The sequence below is a fragment of the Eubalaena glacialis genome, chromosome 7 (genome assembly GCF_028564815.1).
Source record: "Eubalaena glacialis isolate mEubGla1 chromosome 7, mEubGla1.1.hap2.+ XY, whole genome shotgun sequence".
Classification (NCBI taxonomy): Eukaryota; Metazoa; Chordata; class Mammalia; order Artiodactyla; family Balaenidae; genus Eubalaena; species Eubalaena glacialis.
The window spans coordinates 25223172-25244443 of NC_083722.1; the positions used below are offsets into that span (position 1 = coordinate 25223172).

Here is a 21272-nt window from a genome sequence, read left to right on the forward strand (position 1 = left end):
GCACAATGACAACAATGCATCAGAAAATATTCTGGTACCATGTGGAGGGGGACATGAGACCAGCTGCCCTTCAGGAGAATGTGGTACTGTTTCGGGGATGAATGAGATGTTTCTAAACAGAGATGGGGGCAGTGGGGTGGGGAGGAAGAGACAGAGGAAAAGTTGTTCAGGAAAAAATAATCTACAAATTTTGAGGACATGGCTCTCAGACTTTTGAAGAAAGTCATACAAAACCAAGGAAATGATGTTCCATCATTATACCTAGTATATATCTTAGTTAATGTTTCTCTTTGAAGGTAAGAGGAGAACACCTCAAGATCAAAACTACCTGAAGTCATGCAAAACAAAAATCATGAACCAAACAAACAAACAAATAAATGACTTAAAGAGATTCAGGAGGCTTACATATAAATAAAAAGATTAACACCAACACCCACATCTTTATAAAGCATAGCGTCATTCTTTCATTTATTCAGCAAATGCTAATTCATTGCTTGCATGTCCAGCCATGATATTCAAGGAGCGAAGAATTTAACAGTAATCACAAAGCACACCCTCCTGGCCCTTGTGGTGCTAAGAATTTATGGAACTTTCACATGATGATAAGCTCTTCAGTGATTGCAGTTTGAGTACAACTATACTTTGAAAACAAAGGGCCCCATGACAACATAAGTAAAAATTATATATTACAAAATACGTTTATTTTTTTGTTTGTTTGTTTGGCTGTACTGCACGGCTTGCGGGATCTTAGTTCCCCAACCAGGGATCGAACCCTTGCCCCCTGCAGTGGAAGCATGGAGTCCTAACCACTGAACTACCAGGGAATTCCCTATTACAGAATACGTTTTGATGTTATTATATTCTTTTCCAAATAATTATCCATTTGTCCATACTTCTATATGTATACATAAGCTGAAAGTGTATTTGCTAAAATGTTATTATCTTTAGTTGGTGGTGCTGTGTGTGTTTTTTCTCTTTGTACTTTATGATTTCCAGATTGGTGGAATATTTTAATAAATATCACATATTTCCCTAACATATTATTATAAAAAGTTTCATACATGCAGAAAAGTTTAAAGATGTATAAAATGAACTCATATGAACCCACCACATGTATACCAAAAAGCTTTGTTTTCCATTATCATATGTCATTATCTCTCCATTCTTGTTCTGTCAATCAAACGTATTATTTTGGATAGATTACAAAGTGACTTTAAGTCATCAGGGAAGTTCATTCCCAGACATTACAGCATGTGGATCGTACCATGCTGCAAGTTAGGAGTGCAAGCATGGAGTGCAAGTTAGGAGTCAGGGAGATGGGAGTTCAAGTTGATCCAGGTTTATTTCAGGTCCCAGAGAGAGAAACCAGGAAATCAGGAAGCAGAAAAGAGGAGAAATGTAGACTCTGAAATAGTTTTCTCAGGGTTGAAGAAGACTGTCAAGAAGTTGGAGTCACCGCCCAAGGGAGAAAGATGAGAAAGGTGTGAAGGGCCATGTCATGAAGCCCAGGGCTGCACACTTTAGGGTGTGGGGCAACAGAAACACGGTGCAGACAGTGCTAAGCCCTTGGCCCAGGGGAAGAAGCAAGTAAGGCAGCCAGAGTGAGGTGGGCACAGACAAAGAAATGGTGGCCGGGCTTCCAGTGAGGATGAGGAGGGAACACCAGGGACCCACTTGGCCCATCTTACTGATTCAGGGGCAGCAGAAGGCTTCTTTATTGAGAAGCCTCCTCAATGAAAAGCCCAAGTAGCCCCCACTCGCCACAACTAGAGAAAGCCCGCCCGCAGCAACGAAGACCCAACACAGAAAAAAAACAAAAAAATGTCACGTTTATGGGAACACTATTTAAAATAGCGAAGACATGGTAGCAACCTAAATGTCCATCAACAGATGAATGGATAAAGAAGATGTGGTACATATACACAACAGAATATTACTCAGCCATAAAAATGAACAAGATGGGGCCATTTGTAGAGACATGGATGGACCTATAGACTGTCATACAGAGTGAAGTAGGTCAGAAAGAGAAAAACAAATACCATATATTAACGCATATATGTGGAATCTAGAAAAATGGTACAGATGAACCTGTTTGCAAGGCAGAAATAGAGACACAGATGTAGAGAACAAACGTATGGACACCAAGGGGGAAAAGGGAGGGTGGGATGAATTGGGAGATTGGGATTGACATATATACACTAATATGTATAAAATAGGTAACGAATGAGAACCTGCTGCAGAGCACAGGGAACTCCACTTTGCTGTACAGTAGAAACTAACACAACATTGTAAAACAACTATACCTCAATAAAAAAAAATAATAAAATAAAATAAAATTTATTATGTAAAAAAAAAATGAAATAATGCCATTTGCAGCAACGTGGATGGACCCAGAGATTATCGTATTAAGTGAAGTAAGAGAAAGACAAATGTCATATGATAATATATTGCTTATATGTGGAATCTAAAAAAAAAAAAAAAGATACAAATGAACATATTTACAAAACAGAAATAGATCCCCAGACCTAGAAAAAAAAAACAACTTATGGTTACCAAAGGGGAAATGTTGGGGAGGGATAAATTAGGAGTTTGGGAGTAACATATACACACTACTATATATAAAATAGATAACCAACAAGGATGTACTGTATAGCACAGGGAACTTCTCTCAATATTTTGTAGTAACTTATAAGGGAAAAGAATCTGAGAAAGAATATATGTATATATATGTAAATATGTATAACTGAATCACTTTGCTGTACACCTGAAACCAATACAACATTGTAAATTAACTTCAATTAAAAAAAAAAAGGTTTAAAAAAAAACTGAAGGAAAAAAAAACCATACTTCAATACTTCACTCACTGGCAGAAAGTGTCCAATCAACCTGAAATTTTGTATTTAATTTTTAATTGCCGACCTTGAAAAGGTATTAACCAGTTGTATCATGATAAGGGAATGACTCATCATTTTTCTTTTTTTAAATCTAGCTTGGAACCAGTGGCCCTGAATGCTGTGGGAGGGGCTTTTCCCTAACCGGACTCTCCCTGCTTCAGAGAGGAGGAGTTCAGTCAACTGTAACAACAGCTTATAAACACATGTGGACTTGGCACTGAGGTGCTGAGCCAAGTGGGAGACAGACTTTCATAAGGTACGTACTGATTTTATACATCTGTATAGTGTGCTCATAGCACAAGAAAAACTGTTTTATACTCACATTGTGCCTTCTTGCTGTGCTTAGGGGACAGTTTTAGTCCATTGCTGTTCGATACATCATTACAGAAACGTAAAAACGAAGAATTTAGAAACCTAGGCATGAGAATTTAGATCTGAGAAAAATTAATGATATGAGGGGGAAAAAGAATGATAGCATTTTAGACAATCGGCGAATATGACCAGTGTGTGAGAGAGTGTAGGTGTTTATGCTGGGGTAACTTTCTCTGTAGAAGTAGTCAGTTCACAACAAGTGCAAATTGTGATGCTGTAATACTGTATGGGCTGTGAAAAATCAAAATTAAGATTCACTAAAATGGGAATAAGTCTGAATGTCAACAGAAAATCAGAGTGGGCTGTGGCAATTCCCCTTCTCTCTCTGGGATTCAAGCAACTCATGGCAAACCTCCAAAGGAAGTCTTGATGGGAAAACTAGATAATACGGGAGCAGAGAATTAGCTTTTAAAAAGTACAGAAATCCACCTGGCTAGAAGGTACAAGTCATTCAAATTGGAATGTAGGCGTGAACAATGCACTGTTATAAGTATTAATGTTGGGGGGAAAAAACAAAGGCCTTAGACAGGAGAGGTTCAGTGAGATCCCGTGAAAGTCCTAGAGCTGTCCAGGGCAGGATGAATTCACGGGAGAATTATAGTACCTGAGACTGAAAAGAGAAGATATGGATACAGCAATGAGGAGAAGCACTTTGCAAGATGCTACAGACAGCAGCATTTGGATCCCATGACACGTGGGGTAGAGTCATTAACTTGGAGGCTGAGATGCATTGGAGCTGGGGCCACCTGGGCAGGTGAGCAGCAACCTCTGCTTTCTCAGCCTGCAGCCGTTCCCCTTGCTCTGCCCTGCTTGGCTAAGAGAATCATGGTTCTTGGGTAGAACCAATTAAAGTGAAGTCACTGACGGGCCCTTTATGTGCTATCAGTTGTCTACAAACCTGTTTTTCTAACTAGATTTAAACCCCTTTAGGGCAGCCACCACATCAGGCTCCTATCGTGTTCCCCAGCAGCCATCATTTCTTAGCACAGGAAACTGCCCAATGAGTCTTAGTTGAGGAAGTTTGAAGGAAACTTGTTAAGAGAAGGAAATACAGTTACACGTCAACCAGAAACAAGGTGTTCAAAAAGGATCAGTGAAACGTCTGCATTTCCAGGGAAGAAACAGGAGGTAGGAGACAAGGGATCTTTTCCATCAAGTGTTGACAGTGAGACCCTGAGCTCCTGCTATAAAAAGCAGTGGGTGGAACCCACTGCCATGGCTGGAACCCATGCAAAGGGGCTGGGGGACCACAAGATTCCGAAGTTGTCCAGATCAGGGAGTGAGTGGGGCTGGGGCCAGGCCTGAGGGGAAAGGCAGGTAGGGTGCATGGTTCAGGGGCAGAACCAGGGGTTAGCTGCGGTCCTGGGGTTTCGAAAGGCTGTGTTCACTGCTCTGCCAGACTGCACTGAATCTTCGCCAAAAACTTCCTGCATTCCAGGTTAACTAATCAGTGAACATCACTCATCTTTCACACAAGCCAAATAAAAAGGGAGCCATTATATGACTTGGCTGGAAAAAAGTCTGGATATGTATAAAATCTCATTCCTACTGGAGCTATGGGTCAAGAGGTAGGTAGGTAGATAGATAGATAGATGTAGATAGACTGACAGACAGATACAGACAGAAGAAAGAAGACGCGTGGGCTATCCTGTGTGCTCACAGACTCGCCTGTCTCCCAGGAACTGGGAGCAGGAGGGAAATTGGATTTCCTGGTCCCTATTATGAATTTTTTATACCTTATCTAGTTTTCTCAACCATCCTCACTAATAGATATAACTATATTTTAAAAGAGAACATTGAGGTACAGAGATAAGACAACCCCCCCCTGGGTTTATGTACTTTATAAAGGAAAGGAGTTGGGCTTTGTCTCTAAGCCTCCCTTCTCTCTGCTAAGAAACGCTGTCCTTAGGAGCACCCCCAGAGACACAGATCCTTTAGTTCACACTGGAATTATCCCAGGATACATTCCTTTTAGGGAAGATAAGCCTACTTGCTTATGAAGGTCAAATATAGTTATACTAGTGCTCAATTTACTCACAGTAAATTTTCAGGATGTCAGAGTAAAACAAGGCACACTTTTGTCCATTTTTCCTCATATCAAACCCTTAAGAATCAGCTAACAAAAAGGAACTCGTGAATTTGATGTTTCCTTCTCTTCTTCCCATTTAACTGTTAGTTGGCTAACGGATTTCGAATGGGGAAAATATTAATAAACAAGGGTCTCAGAGAGCAGCAGAGAGACTGCCTAAGCATTACTTGGTTGGGCGGCGGCCAACCTTCAAACGACCCTAATGCTCACAAAACGTGTTAGCTAGGAAAGTAGCTTTATCTCTTTGAATTTCAGTTTCCTTCTCTTGACAATAGGATATTAGAAGCTGTTTCCCGGGGTTGTCCTGAGGGTGGACACAGTTGCTAGATATTGAGTGTGAATCAGGAACACACGTGTGTGACTGACGGCAAATCATCGAATCTCTCTAGTTCCTCATTTTCTGGGGACCAGGAGGTTTACGTCACCTTTGTCCCAGCCTTGAACAGGCCTTTGGAAACATCTTATTTGAAAGGTGAAGAAAGTTGCTTACAAGGAACATATGATAAAATATTACATAAGTGAAAAATTCATTTCCTTTTGTAAGGTGATCCTCAGTCACTGGATAAGGGAGCTTAGTGTGAGGGGGACCTGTGACCTCTGGTTCACAGCAGCACCCTTCACAGAATTCTGCTGAATCACAGCACCTCCATTTCCCGTGATAAGAAAGTACACAATCTCCAATTACAAGACAGATGAGTTAAGCATGTTTCCAAAGGATTCTTTACTTTCTAAAGGTTAGACCATTGAGTCCTTACATTAAAAATGAGGATGTAGGGACTTCCCTGGTGGCGCAGTGGTTAAGAATCTGCCTGCCAACTCAGAGGGCACGGGTTCGAGCCCTGGTCCAGGAAGATCCCACATGCCACGCAGCAACTAAGCCGGTGCGCCACAACTGCTGAGCCTGCTCTCTAGAGCCCGTGTGCCACAACTACTGAAGCCCGTGCGACTAGAGCCCGTGCTCCGCAACAAGAGAAGCCACTGCAATAAAAAGGCGGCGCACCGCAAGGAAGAACAGCTCCCGCTCGCCGCAACTAGAGAAAAGCCCGCGGGCAGCAACGAAGACCCAACACAGCCAAAAATAAATAAATAAATTTATTTTTTAAAATGTGGATATTGAAAACATTTTGATATCTAAAATCAAGTCATAACATACTTTTCAGGGAGATCTTTATTGGGTAAAGAGAAGTCTATTTTTGTCCCAAACTCCGCAACAACGAAATTTTGCAAGAGAATCTTAATGTTTTTCAAACGGAGCTTGAGAAACACTCCGCGGCCGTGGCAGCGGCTGCTCTTCTCCGGGTTCTGTCACGGTGGCCGGTGGTGCCCAGCTCTCCGGTCCCCTCCCCCTTCCGGCGAGAGTGGTCCCCGGGGAGGCTCTCTCAGCCCTGCTCTGCGGGGTCCACAGGGGGGCGAGGGTGTCGGGCGGCGGCGAGCCGGTGGGCAGTGGGGCTTGTTCCCGGGGCTCCGGCGCCCGGTGCAGAACGGCGGCGGCGGTTCGGGTGAACATCCAGGTGCTGCTGGAGGCGGCCGACTGCCTGGAGCGGCGGGAGGGAGAAGCTGAACATGGTATGCCTCCACGTTCCCGTACAATAACAAGGACAGAGATGCCTTAAAACGGAGGAGCAAATCCAAGGAGAATAACAGCAGTAGCAGATCCGCTCACGGTGAAATGGAGAAGAATAGACGGGCCCACCCTGGCTTGTGCCCGGAAAAGTTGAAGGGACTGGTGCCACTTGGTCCACAGAATCAAATGGACACACTACGTTGAGTTTATTCACAAAAGCCAAATTGCACATAAAGACACTTGAAGATTGTGACAGAAAAGCCATTCACCAAATAGACCAGCTTCAGCGAGAGCAGCGACACCTGAAGAGGCAGCTGGAGAAGCTGGGCATCGAGAGGATACGGATGGACAGCACAGGCTCTCCCGTCTCCTCGGAGCGTCCGACTCCGACAGGGAAGAGATCGATGTGGACGTCGAAAGCACAGACTGCCTCACGGGCGACCTGGCCTGCAGCAGCAGCAGCGCCAGCGACTCGGACGAGCGGGGAAGCATGCAGAGCCTGGGCAGTGATGAGGGCTGCTCCAGCTCCAGCATCAAGAGACGAAAGCTCCAGGACGGTCACAAGACGCGTCTTGGTCTCTAGGAGAGCGTGGTCGCTTCGGCGGCCGGCCGGGTGGTCCTCCCCGTCGGTTCTGATTAGGTAGCTTATCGGACCTGCTCACAATTCCCTCGCACGTCGGCTTCCGTGCTCCACCGTCACCAAAAGCAGCTGTGTGAAAGTTGTCAAGGAAGTGCTTAGGATTGTGGGTTTCTTTTCTTTTCTTTTTTTAATTTAAGTCCCCATCCCCATCTTGAATGGGGTTGGGCGGGCCCCCGCGCCTGCTGGCGTAGGGTAGGCACAGCTGAGCTAGTCAGTGCAGCCAGGACACCGAAAGGCATCACAGACCCGTTATTGCTCAGCCTGGGGTGGCTGAATGCCACTCGTCCCTCTAAGAAGTTGGAGGACACAGACCAGGATTGTGGGTTTCTGATTGCGTCCTCTAGCTTCTCTCTTTCTCTCCGTAAAAATTCATCTCTGAGAGACTGTACATTCCAATCAATTTGAAGCACCCAAGAATTCTTAGACCGAATAAGCACTTCTCACGTCTCGGCCATTTCCCCCCTCTTATTTACTGTCCCAGTGTAGTCTACCAGACCTTCCTTAAAGTTTTCTGGCTTCCTGTGTGACTTGCCTAGCAGAGATGTCCGAATGTGTCTTGTGCTTAGGAAACTGAAGGAAACAAACTTTTAAAGTTGAGATCCTGATCTCAGAACTTCAAAGTCAGCTTTGAAAGTGGGATTTAAGAGTGCTTAACCACGGCCCTCACCGCCCGTGAGCAGGCAGGAATACCTCCAGAAAACACACCCTTCACACACACCCCGCGCCGACGCCCCCGACCCGCGTGTGGATGGGAGCAGTATTTCTTACTCTCAAATGGACACCTAGTGAGCACGTCTTTGGGGTGGCACAGCTAATAAAAGTTCCGACATCGTTTGTTCGCACGAACAGAATGGTACAATCTGTTTTTGTGCGCTGTTCTTGGGAACGTGCTGTGTCCTGCTCTCCCAAGGCACATTTCCCCTCCAAGGTGGTTATGCGCCTTGTCTCTGGAACATTTTTTTTTCCTACCTCAGAGATAAATGAGATCTCCATTTCCCACTTAACACAAACTGATTATGCCTCTTTTTTTTCGTTTGTGTTTTTTTCTGAATAAGTGACATTTGGTCCAATTCTAATCTATTTTCCTATTTAACTTTCAGCAATAACTGAGCTTTGGCGCTAGCTGAGCTAGTGTGCAACATCAGTGAAAGGAAAAGTCCACATTTCTACTCTGTGTTGCAGGTGAATGGGAGGGGATGGTACAGTGTTACTAGAATTCCTCTCCTTATTGGTTATTTTTGGACACACCCAGAAACTTCTGTAAGGAGGCTTTTGGGTTAATAGTTTAAAAGGCTGATTTTTCTTTTTGGTTATGATTTCTCCCTTAAGTGGTCTCCCACTTTGTAGCATCTTTGTTTAAGCTAAAACAGAGCACATGTATATGTACATGACACATTAAATCTATAAATACTATTTATTCATTTCATATAAACTAATGTAATGGAAAATAAATTCTTATGACTGTGCTTTTATAGATGTTCTAGAAACTTTGTATGTAGGTATCTACAGAATTGGTTCATTTCCCTTTACTATTTTTGCATTCATATTTTTGAGGACTCGATGTTTTCAGCCTCTGGTGAATCTTTTTCATTGAATTTGGACCATTTGTAAAACCTGTGACGCTGAAACAGAGCGTGTGTCACAAAGTGATGAGAACATTCCTAAATCCACAGCCGCACCGCAACTTCAGGGCTCCCTGGCTGAACCAGTAGTGGCGGCGCCTGTGCCCCCGGCTGGCCTGTGGTCGCCCCGGCCCCAACCTCACGTCCTCAGCGCCCCTTCCTTGCCCACGACTAAAAGTTCAAGCACGCTTCTCACGGAAGCTCATTCTAGACGTGAAGAGCCGTTGAAACAAAGATTACTTTTGCGTTTATTTTTTCTTTTTATTGATTTCTTAATGTATTAAATTTTTAAAATTGGAAGTAGTGATTCCTAAATGATTCCAAAGTCATCTGTAATTCTTCTATTTTTGTTTTGTTCTCTTTTTCTCTTCCTTTCAGCTTTGGGTGCGGGGAGGGGCAGGTGACACAAAGGACTTTTCTTTTTTATTGTTGGAATCTTTTCCAGTTACCAGCTGAAGATTTGCACTGAAATACAACTTGTATGCCTTTTGCATTTTTAAAGCCTGCTTCCTGAATTTAAGCAGAGTGATAGCGTTCAAAGAGCCAGCTCAGCCTGTAACATGTTTGAAAAAGATATATCTGCACTTTGAGGTCCCTTTCGAATGCCATTCGCTAGACCTCGCAAGCATTTTAATTGCTACATTCAAGCGCCTCACAAGTCCATGATGCTGGGTGCTGTACGGCATCGAAAACTCAAGACTTTGGGAAAAGCTTGTGGGCTTGCGTTGGCGGAGTGAAGGGAACAAAACTTGTGTACTTGTTTGTTTAATTTAGAAATAAGGCATCTGCGAGATGCCATTATTTTCTGTGTTTTAATTGTTGTGCCTTTGAGTTAAACTGCATTTTTGTCTTTTGGTTGAAATATGAAATGTACTGTCCCAATATTAAATAGTAATTATTTGAAAAAAAAAACAGAGCTTGGGATTTGGATAGAAAATGCAACTGTTTCTCCCTAAGTCCTGGCTTTGGGACTCCTGCTTTTAATGAGTCCTGTGTGTTTCCCATTCACACCCATGATGGAACTAACTAGTTCTGTCCATTGTCGAAGCCTCTGAGTTTCATTCTCTGGTTCCCTGCTATGTCCACTCCTCATGCAGGCTGCTGTAGACCAAGGGCTTTCAAACTGCACTCACCCGACAAGACCCAAGTATCTCTTACCATTACAGTGAACAAATGAGTGTGCACATGTGCTTTCTTTCGCCCATACACGCAACAAAACTAAAAACTCATAGAACGATGCTTACCTCTTCAACATGTAAGGCACTCTGATATTTTCTATTTTCTTCTACTTTATTTTAAAAACTGGTCTATTTCACAATCCACTGAAGGATTGTCATGCATATTTTGAAAAACATGAATATGGAAAAATGAAGCCTAGACTTGGGTTCATATAGAAGTGGATTTGAATCCCAGGTCTGCCACCTACTTTGAGCAAGTTACCCTAGAAACCTCAGTACCCCCAACTGTAAAATGAGAGCAATGACAAACTTCACTGCAGTTGATTTTTGTAGGAGTAAATGAAAATAAATTTGTGAGAATGCCCAGTGTATGAGAGACATTGAACAAACCTTAGTTCCATCCCATGCTGTAAAATTAATACAGCAACATCCCTTGTTCTAGGTATAAGATGTACCAAGAGAGGTAATGTAGAATTCCAAAAAAAATAGGAAGGAATTAGCATCCTGTGTTTGTAGAAAGAACTAGGAACTTTTGAGCGACAGTTAAGCAAATCTGAGCCCCGTCTCAGCTTTTGAACAGATGCAGCATAACAGCCAAGGAGCTGAAGGCAGACTCTGCAGCCTCCTCCTCACTGTCGGCGAAGTCCTCTGGCTCCAAGGCCCCTCCCTCCCAGGCTCCCAGGGCCTGCATCTGTGTGGGTTCCAGCCCTGCCCTCTTTTTAATCCTGGGCGTGGATTTCCATGAATGTCATTTAAGCTCTGAGCGTCTGTTTCATTAATGGAAAAATGGAGATAATAACTATTTCATGAGACTGTTGTGAGGATTAAAGATATAATGCATCCAAAGGGGGGCTTCCCTGATGGCACAGTGGTTAAGAATCTGCCTGCCAATGCAGGGGACACGGGTTCGAACCCTGGTCTGGGAAATCCCACATGCCGCGGAGCAACGAAGCCCATGCACCACAACTGCTGAGCCTGCGCTCTAGAGCCCGCGAGCCACAACTACTGAGCCCACGTGCCACAACTACTGAAGCCCGCGTGCCTGGAGCCCGTGTTCCGCAACAAGAGAAGCCACCGCAATGAGAAGCCCGTGCACCACAACGAAGAGTAGCCCCCGCCCACCGCAACTAGAGAAAGCCCGCGCGCAGCAACAAAGACCCAGTGCAGCCAAAAATAAATAAATAAAATAAATAAATTTATAAAAAAATAATGCATCCAAAGGGGTTAGTGTTGGGTCAGGACCATTAGGAGGTTTTTAATAAATACTAGTTCTCTAGTCGTTCTGCTCCCTAACCACCCACCATGCATCCTCACCACAGACTCACCTCTTAGCCTGCCAAGACAATCAGATTTTACCCAGTGGAGACTGGACAATGGCTTGGTGCAATTTCCCAAGGTTGGCTATCGGGGGTGGGAATTTGGGCCAAGGAAGACATTCCAGGGACTCTTCCGACTCTGCGACAAAGGGGGTCAATACTTCTTCAGCATTGTTGGTGCTGTTCAGCCATATATCATAAAGTACATTTTGCTTCTGTGGTTTTATTCTTTGTTCATTCATTTACTCATTCATTCATTCATCCATTAAGGTTTAGAGAAACCAGGAGACTGCCATCATGGCGGGGAAACCCAAGCTTCACTACTTCAATGGACGGGGCAGAATGGAGGCCATCCGGTGGCTCCTGGCTGCAGCTGGAGTAGAGGTAGGTCCTGAGTTTGTTCATCTGAAGTTGAATCTAAATTAACTGTATCAAAGTACTTTTCTCACATAAGCTAGGGGACTTTTCTTACTAAATGACCTGTTAAGAGTTTTGCATTAAAACAGATTTGTCAGTTATTAAGAGATAAACAGATTTGTCCTAATATGTTATTAAAATGTCTTCTTATTAGAGAGAATAAACAGTAAATTTAAGAAACTAATCACATCGTGTGGGCCTAATTTGGATTTTGAGTTTTAAAATTGTAAAATATTATTTATGACATTTATACAGCTATTAAAAACATGAACATTAAATATCAGTTGATATTTAGTAAACATTGTTAATGTGTTAGGTGTTATAATGTATTGTGGTTATTTTTAATAGTTTTAATGTTTTAGAAATGTACACTGAACTATTTAAAGATGAAATACAAGATATCTGGGATTTCTTTCAAATTATTATGAAGGGGAGAGGGGGTAGGCATATAGATAACTCACAACTGGGTTGAGCTGATAATTATTGAAGCTGGTTGATGGGTACAAGGAGGATTATCATAATTTGCTGTTCATTTTTCTGTATGCTACAAATGTCCATAATAAAAAGACAAAAATATGCATATTAGAAAATAAATGTAATTAAAGTTAAAACATAAACCAGAAATACAGAGAGGGGCGGATTGTAACAAACTGCCTGTTAGATTTAATGCATTCACTCAGCAGTGAATTTGTTGGGCACCTTGAAGTGCTAGGTTCCCTGTCAGGTCCTGCAGATACGGGGGTGAACTAGACAGACACAGTCCCTGCCCTCAGGCAGCTTACACTCTAGTGAGGATGCAGACAAGTAAGTGGGTGATTAAAAGAGGGGTGCGAGCATCTAGGAGGACACCCAAGCAGTTTAAAGTGTTAAAATGACATATTCTCCGGAGCAAGTGTGGGACTCTGTTGAGTGCTTCCCTCTAGAGGTGTCACTGAGAAAAGCACTTCTCAGCCCAGGTCAGAGGGACACAGCAACTCTGTGCAGGTTTCTTGGGGAGGGAGTCATGGACAGACTCTGGAGACCTGGTCCCTCAGGGGAGAGCAAGCAGTAAAGGAGGGTTTCAGGTGAGGTGGCATCCTGCAAAGGGAACCTCTAGTGTGCTCTCTTAGCCTCCTAACAGCATGTTTACCTAGCCCCTGTGTTCAGAGCCCCTGGGCAGAATGAGTTCACCACCAGAAGGTGAAGTAGGGGGAGATGCTGAGAGCATCCCAGGCCTCCTCTTGTCCAGCCCAGCCTGACTGAGGAGGGTGTGGGACAAGGCTTACCAGAGGCTCTTGGTCGGGACTTCTGGGTTCTCTGGGTCCAAAGGCTGATCCTCACAACCCCATCTCCGTCAGCCTCACAAGCAACAGCCCACCAGCAAGTCCCATCCTACCTCAGCCACCCTCCCACACTGACCACCCACCACCCCCTATGTTGTCTAGAACTGGGTGCTTTATAAATTGTTGCCCACACACCTCACTGTCTGTATAGTCTGACCCTATGGGATCATGTAGAGCCACAATAAACTGTTTAGCAAGTTAGAAACTCCCAATTCCCAAACTTTTCACCATCAAGACCCCTTTTTAAAATATAAAGTTGAATGGAGGGAGGTAATATACAGCAGAGGCCCCTGGTGGCAGCATCTTGGGGGTCACTGGCCCCATGGGTACTGCATGCTGGGGGACACTCAATACCTTGTCCTGATTTCACAAGGAGAGAAGGGCTTTCCAGAGATATTAAAACTCCATAACTAGAAGAACTTTCCAGTCCCTTCCCTCCAGTGATTTCCCCCTCCCAAATCACAACCTAATGATGGACAGAGGTGGAGACGGTGTGGAGGAGAATTGAAGCTGCAAAATAAGCAGTTATGTGCTGCAACCCATGCTTTTATCTTGGTGGCGCTAATCTAAATTTCCAAATGGCCATGATCATTGTCCTCTGTGTACCCTGCCAAACTCGGAAATCTTAGCTTCTCCATAGTATGCACCAGACATTGGTCATTCAAGTTCAATAATGTTATGGAATGAAATAACAAAAACTCATTGACTGTTTCTGCTTTCCAGTTTGAAGAGATATTTATAAAAACTCCAGAAGACTTGGATAAGTTAAGAAATGGTAAGACCAAGAAACTAAATTCCTCTGATGGGAGGATCTAGTAGAAATCTTAAGTTGAGACTTCAACCCCAGCAATGCCATGTGTGTGCATGGTGGGAGTGGGGTCAGTGGAGAGGGAGAAGCATGGTTAAAGGTAAGGGGTGGGGCTTCTTGAGCAGGCCTTGCAGCTCACTCAGGACTAGGAAGGGCTGGAACTCTGAGTATTTGCTAAAGGAACCGGCCCTGGTGCCCTGTGAATGCCCTCTGTGCACTTCCTGCCTTTCTGCACCGTGAGTGACTGTATCAGTTCAGGATGCCACACAGCCCTCCCACCCAAGGAAAACAAATGCATTAGAAAGAAGAGGGGAGAAACAGGCCCAGCAGTTGCCTTGAATTCTTTTCTCTGACAGGTTTGACAAGGTAATATCATAGCAATATTGCAGACTCAAATAACCAAGTGGTGTTGAATTAGTTCGAAGTCCAGGTGAGGGTGTGAGGAGGGAGATAAAGAGCAAGGGCCAGCAGCAGTGGAGTTGGGAAAACAGGCCTGCCCTGCACACTATCCAGTGGTGGGATTTGAAGAGCATACAAAACACTCTATGTAGGAGTCTCTCTTCGAACTGGCCTTAATGCCATGAACCCCATGAGACTTACTTTGAGAATTTCCCTTTTGACTTGGCAACTGGCTGGTGGAACTTCTCCTATATTCTTCTTAAAAATCCATGAAGACAAACACATAAAATAAAGGGACATACCATGCTCTGAATGGGAAATAAAAAGTTAACTGAGATAATAGATTGAAAAGTAAAAGGCAAGTTGATAAGAAAAAGGATTACAGGAAGCTAAAAGCAAAATGCTATTTCCACTGAAATTTTACCAGGTAAAATTTTTGTTTCCTTTTATGTCTTCAGTCATTTCAACAAAAATTTTGATACATAAAATGTTTCAGTTTACCTTAACAGTATGATTCATCCAACATTTCACTCTATTTCTTTTCTTCTTTCAAAAGAAGGGAGTTTGATGTTCCAGCAAGTGCCAATGGTTGAAATTGATGGGATGAAGCTGGTGCAGACCAGAGCCATTCTCAACTACATTGCCACCAAATACAACCTCTATGGGAAAGACATGAAAGAGAGAGCACTGTATGGTATTTTTTTTTGTTCTTTCATTAATGATTAATAAGAACGATCTAGGTCCTTCCCTGAGTGAGCAGGATGTGCTCACAGGGATTGAGACAAGGGGCAAAGTGTCTGAGTGTCTAGAGGATAAAACCTCAGAAGGTAAGTATCTAAACGAGTTGATTCTTCCGTTTCAGAAATTATAAGAATGATAACCAGGAACCTAGTTTATCAGCCCTTTATATGGACTGGCCACTTGACAAAGGTTTGTAGAGACTGAGCCCACGATGCCAGGGTTATCTGGAACATTTTAATATCAGTTTGTAGCAGGCAGATTTATTCAATACAGCCATATTTGGGGGGTCTCCTCTGTGTTGTGATGGGACCACATGATTGAATCATGGAATGTGGCAGTTACTCAAAAAGTTAAACATAGAGTTACCATACAACTCAGCAATCCATTACTAGGAATATACTCAAGAGAATTAAAAATACAACCACACTAAAACTTGTACACAAAAGTTCATAGCACTATTGTTCATAATATTCAAAAAGTGGAAACAACACAAATGTCCATGAATGGATGAACAAAGGCAGGCACATCCATACAGTGGAATGCTATTTGGCCATGAAAAGGAATGAAGTCCTGATCCGTGTTACAACATGGATGAACCTTGAAAACATTCTCTTACAGAAAGAAACCAGACACAAATGATGCATATTGTATGATTCCATTTGTTTGGCATGTGCAGAACATTGCTATCCGTAAAACCAAAAGTAGTTTAGTGTTTGCCAGAAGCTGGAGGGAGGGAAGAATACTGAATGCCTGAAAACACACTCAGCATCTCTTTTGCAAGTGATGAAAATATTTTGGAATTAGAGTATGATGATGGTACAGGATTCTGTGACTTTACAAAGAAAAATCACACAATTTTACACTTGAAAAGGGTGACATTCTGGTATGTGAATTATACTTCAATAAAGCTTTTATTTAAAAAGACTATTGTAGGAAACCATGTTTGGAAGAAAAACAGCAAAATTACCTGGAATATGCACTGTAGGAATGAAATGAAGAAACTCATTATTTCAGGGGATATTTTGGGTGGAGTCCTGAGAAATGCAAACAAGGCCAGAGTTGGGCAACAATATGTGGAGAGGGTTGTGGAACCATATTCTATGGGAAATAGTTGGAGGAACTCCTGATATTGGGCATCTAAATGGTCCTGGTGGTATAACAGGATGGGACAGGGAGAGGGACATGACTAGGTCCGTGGTGCCAGGGCTCTCTCTGGACATGACTGAGGTGGTACTAATTCGTCACACTAACTGTGCACAGAACACACCACAGCAGAGATGGCAAACCCTAGGCGTGGTCTCAGTGGTTGCCTGCAGTGATTCCACCCGTTTCTCTCATGCCTGTGACTCTGGACAGGTCACTGATATGCTCTGTCCCTACATTTGGTCATGTATATAACAAAAATATTAGGCATACATCTTCCTCGATGGCTTGCTCTAGAATGAAATGTTAAAATTAAGAAAAGTCATAACTAAATGACTGACATAGAAAAGTGCACCCAATGGGGGTGATTTACTCTACCACCTCTTGATGCCCCATTCTTACCCATTCTAAACTGTAAAATCTAACGCAGGAGACATTTGACAATTTGGTCATTTTGTCTTTCAGGATTGATATGTATTCAGAGGGTGTGGTAGATCTGGGTGAAATGATCATGCATTTGCCACTGTGCCCACCTGATCAAAAAGATGCCAAGATGACCCAGATCAAAGAGAGTGTAACAAACCGTTATCTTCCTGCATTTGAAAAAGTGAGTGGACTGTTCAGCATTTTTGGCACTGAGATCAAAGAACAAAGAAAAATAGTGCTTGGCATTGCAGGGACATTGACCTTCACCTCTGTGAGCCTTTCTGAATACTAATGTAGCACCCTGACTCTAGGGCATTTTATAAAAATTGACTATGAGGAAGAATTGTACCCAAGTTTTACCCAAGTTATAGTTTTTCAGCAAAATTTTGATTTACTCAGACCCAATCTGGAATTCTTATACTTAGAGCTTGGGCTATGGAAACTCTTAGAGCCACACTAGAGCCTGGAGTAGATGGATCCTGCAGAACACAGTGCAGGGGCTTTGATCCAAGAGGAGCACAATGACAGCAATGCATCAGAAAATATTCTGGTACCATGTGTAGGGGGACATGAGACCAGCTGCCCTTCAGGAGAATGTGGTACTGTTTCGGGGATGAATGAGATGTTTCTAAACAGAGATGGGGGCAGTGGGGTGGGGAGGAAGAGACAGAGGAAAAGTTGTTCAGGAAAAAATAATCTACAAATTTTGAGGACATGGCTCTCAGACTTTTGAAGAAAGTCATACAAAACCAAGGAAATGATGTTCCATCATTATACCTAGTATATATCTTAGTTAATGTTTCTCTTTGAAGGTAAGAGGAGAACACCTCAAGAGCCAAACTACCTGAAATCATGCTAAACAAGAATCATGAACTGAAAAAAAAATGATCGTAAGAGATGCAGAAGGCTAACATAAAAATAAAAAGCTTAACCAACCCTCATCTTTATAAAATTTAAATCATTCTTTCATTTCACAAGTATTAATTCATTGCTTATGTGTCAGGTCCTAGTCAAGGAGTGAATAATAGTAATCAGAAACTACATTCTTCTGGCTTTATGGTGCTCATAGTTTAGGCACATTCACATGGTGGAAACCTCTATAGTCACTGCAGTTTAAGTACATCTGTATTTAGAAATCAAAGACCCCCATGATAACATCAATGAAAAATGTATATTACAAAATAGCATTTGATATCTTCCTATATTCTTTAATTTTTAGCCATACTTCTATGTTCGTACATAGTCTGGTAGGATATTTGCCAAAATGTTATTATCTTTACTTGGTGGTGATATGTGTGTTTTTGCCTCTATGATTTTCATATTGTTGCAATATTTTAAGTAAACATCATATATTTTTTCCAATATTTTATTATGAAAAATTCAACACATAGAAAAGTTGAAAGAGATGTACAATCAACTCATACATACCCACCACCTAGAATCAAAAATTAGTATTTTATTATTATGTTTGCTTCATCATGTATCTCCCCATCCTTTTTCCTCTGATCAAACATATTATTTTTGGGAGTATTTCAAAGTAAGTCGACAGCATTAAGTGCTGTCACCCCTAGACAGTTCAGCATGCAAATTATAACATATTCCACAGTGTTATTGACAGACACAGGTGGAATAGGAGTCAGAGTCAATGTTGTCAGGGAGATGGAAATTCAGGTTGACCCAGGTTTATTTCAGGTCCCAGAGGGAGAGACCAGGAAATGAGGAGAGCAGACAAGAGGAGAGAAGAAATACAGACTCTGCAATAATTTGCTTAGGGTGGTAGAAGGCTGTCATGAAGATGGAATCACTGCCCAAGGTGGGGGAGGGGAGAGAGAGAGATGGATGAAGGGCCACATCATGAAGTTCAGAGCTGCACGCTTTAGGGTGTGAGGTCAACAGAAACACGGTGCATATGTTGGAAGCAAGTAAGGCAGCCACAGCGAGGTGGGACCCACCTGGCCCGTCTCACTGATCCGGGGGCAGCAGAAGGTCTGAAGGTCCACACCCGCCCAGTGAGGCGCAGAGGGGGAAATGGGGCAGGGGAGACAGAGGAAGAGCATTGGGCCCAGCCTGCCTGGGCCTTTGTTCCTGATCTGACCCCTCCATTCGCCAGGTGTTGAAGGGCCATGGACAAGACTACCTTGTGGGCAGCAAGCTGAGCAGGGCTGACATCCACCTGGTTGAACTTCTCTACTATGTGGAAGAGCTGGACCCCAGCCTTTTGGCCAACTTCCCTCTGCTGAAGGTGAGCTCTCTCACAGCCTTTGGGGGCCGCCCACATCTCCCACCTCAGCATCTGCTCTCTGGACCCTGGGACTGTGATGCTAGGGTCCCCGACACTGTCCAAGCCTCACTGCCCCCAGGTCTCCACAGTTCACTCCAAGGCCTTGGTCTGGGGCATGGAAAGAGTCTGGTCACGCCGAAGACATTGGAGATGGCCGCTGCCCCAAGGAGAATGACTTGCCTTTTTCCAGGAGAGAGACCCAGGACTTAGCGCCTCTCTCTGCCCCTCTTCCATTTCAGTCTCTTTCCTCATTTCCTCTTTGCTTCCCTCTCTCCCAGATGTGTCCTCCTCTTTCTTTATGTGAGTCTGTCCGTGCAGGTCTGCCACCATCTCATTTCTTCCCCTCAGCTCCTGTTCCTTCTCTTACAAGTTCATTTCTCTCTCCCCATCTCTCCCTCTCTCTGAGGGCAGATTGGTTCTGACTGGCCTCATTGTCTACCTTTCATGTTTTCTGTCTTCAGTTCCAGCCCAGTTCCCCTATACATTCCTGTCTTGATATCGTGGAGCCTTTACCTGTGTTGTCGTGTGAGACACGTTACTCTTCCTCGGATTGCACGACAGGGTGAATCTGCAGAATTTACGTGTAGGAAGAACATGAGGAAGACTTGAGCTGAGTGAAGGCTTAAACTAAGACATCTCTGGGGAAAAGGTTATTATGCTGTTATCTTCCTGCCTCACTAGGTGTCTGTGTCCGGCCTTATCCTGGTGCTGATGGAGGGGCCTCGGCTGGCCCTTTTCTGGGAGGGTCTCAGAGTCTCTGGTTTGTGCTCATGACGGGGCTGGTCTTCGGCTGCACTCTGAGCTGTGCTCTTGTGCATTGCAGGCCCTGAAAACCAGAGTCAGCAATCTCCCTGCCGTGAAGAAGTTTTTGCAGCCTGGCAGCCCGAGGAAGCCTCCCATGGATGAGAAAAATTTGGAAGAAGCAAAGAAGATTTTCAGGATGTAATAATGCGGACATGGCTGCCCAGAACACAGGGAAAACTTCAGGAGATTGAAGTTTTCCAACAGTGAAGTGCTTTACCTATATGTAGATCCTGGCTACTGGGAAGCTAATAAATTTTCCAAAGTATAAGGGCTAATTTAATTAGAATGCAGATTTAGTTGCAGAACAATCCATTTTGTTTTGAACACATACAAAATCATGATCTCCTCCTAGAATGTGCCTGGGACTTAAACATAAATAAAGGGAGAGAAAGTGTCATGGACTCTGATCTGTTCAAAAAATTGTCACATACCAACTGTCACAGTCAAAAAGATTTAAGTAGAAATTGTCATCTGATATTCTTGGTGGCACAAAGATAGTCTTTTTTGCATTTTGCTGCCTTTCTGACCCACAACCTAAAAACTTTTCTTCTCCTTTTTTTTCAGAGGACCTTTTTCCTTCAGGTAATCAAACTTTTTTCCTATCCAGTTATGGAACTAATATTTATTTTATATCTAATATGGAACATTCTGTGTTCCAGGAGCTCAGTAACTAAGGATAAACAAGCCAGATATAGTCCCTGTCCTCAAGGAGGTTACACTAGTGAGAAAAACAACAAAATGGGTAATTCTAATCCAGAATCATGCTGGCCTTGTGTATCATGCTCCTACAGATGCTGTAACAAATGACAACAAGTATAGTGGTTAACACAATGGAAATGTATTCCCTCACAGTTCTGTAGGCTCTTCATGCGAAATCAAGGTGTGACAGGGTCATACTCTCTCTGAAGGCTTTAGAGACGATCCTTCCTTGCCTCTTCCTAGCTTCTTTTTAAAAAATTTATTTATTTATTCATTTATTTAATTTTTGGCTGCACTGGGTCTTTGCTGCTGCACGTGGGCCTCCTCTAGTTGCTGAGAGCAGGGACCACTCCTTGTTGTGGTCCACGGGCCTCTCATTGGGGTGGCTTCTCCCGCTGCAGAGCATGGGCTCCAGGCGCACAGGCTCAGTAGTTGTGGGGCACGGGCTTAGTTGCTCCGCCACATGTGGGATCTTCCCGGACCAGGGCTCGAACACGTGTCCCCTGCATTGGCAGGCGGATTCTTAACCACTGCGCCACCAGGGAAGCCCTCTCCCT

The 21272-nt window shown here is 43.4% G+C and overlaps 1 protein-coding gene and 1 pseudogene across 2 annotated transcripts; both read left to right on the plus strand.

Annotated features, from left to right (window-relative positions):
- The first annotated feature begins 14 nt into the window (after positions 1-14).
- Positions 15-7502, plus strand: LOC133095684 (max dimerization protein 1-like; annotated as a pseudogene).
- Positions 3046-20284, plus strand: LOC133094411 (glutathione S-transferase A2). 2 transcript variants are annotated; one of them, XM_061194967.1, is made up of 7 exons: positions 3046-3150; positions 11946-12059; positions 14138-14189; positions 15178-15310; positions 16971-17112; positions 19042-19173; positions 20036-20284. In XM_061194967.1, exons 2-7 carry the CDS (start codon positions 11973-11975, stop codon positions 20156-20158), a joined length of 669 nt encoding a protein of 222 aa, XP_061050950.1. In that variant the 5' UTR covers positions 3046-3150; positions 11946-11972; the 3' UTR covers positions 20159-20284. The 2 variants fall into 2 exon arrangements, with proteins under 2 accessions (XP_061050950.1, XP_061050951.1); XM_061194968.1 differs by lacking the exon at positions 3046-3150 and adding an exon at positions 8673-8741.
- Positions 20285-21272: the final 988 nt, after the last annotated feature.

What these genes read in the sequence shown, in the direction of transcription:
- LOC133094411 (XM_061194967.1), top strand. Translation starts at nt 11,973, where the DNA reads ATGGCGGGGAAACCCAAGCTTCACTACTTCAATGGACGGGGCAGAATG. An exon ending in ATCTTCCTGCATTTGAAAAA is followed by an intron (nt 17,113 to 19,041) that starts GTGAGTGGACTG and finishes TCCATTCGCCAG; the next exon opens with GTGTTGAAGGGCCATGGACA. An exon ending in CCAACTTCCCTCTGCTGAAG is followed by an intron (nt 19,174 to 20,035) that starts GTGAGCTCTCTC and finishes TGTGCATTGCAG; the next exon opens with GCCCTGAAAACCAGAGTCAG.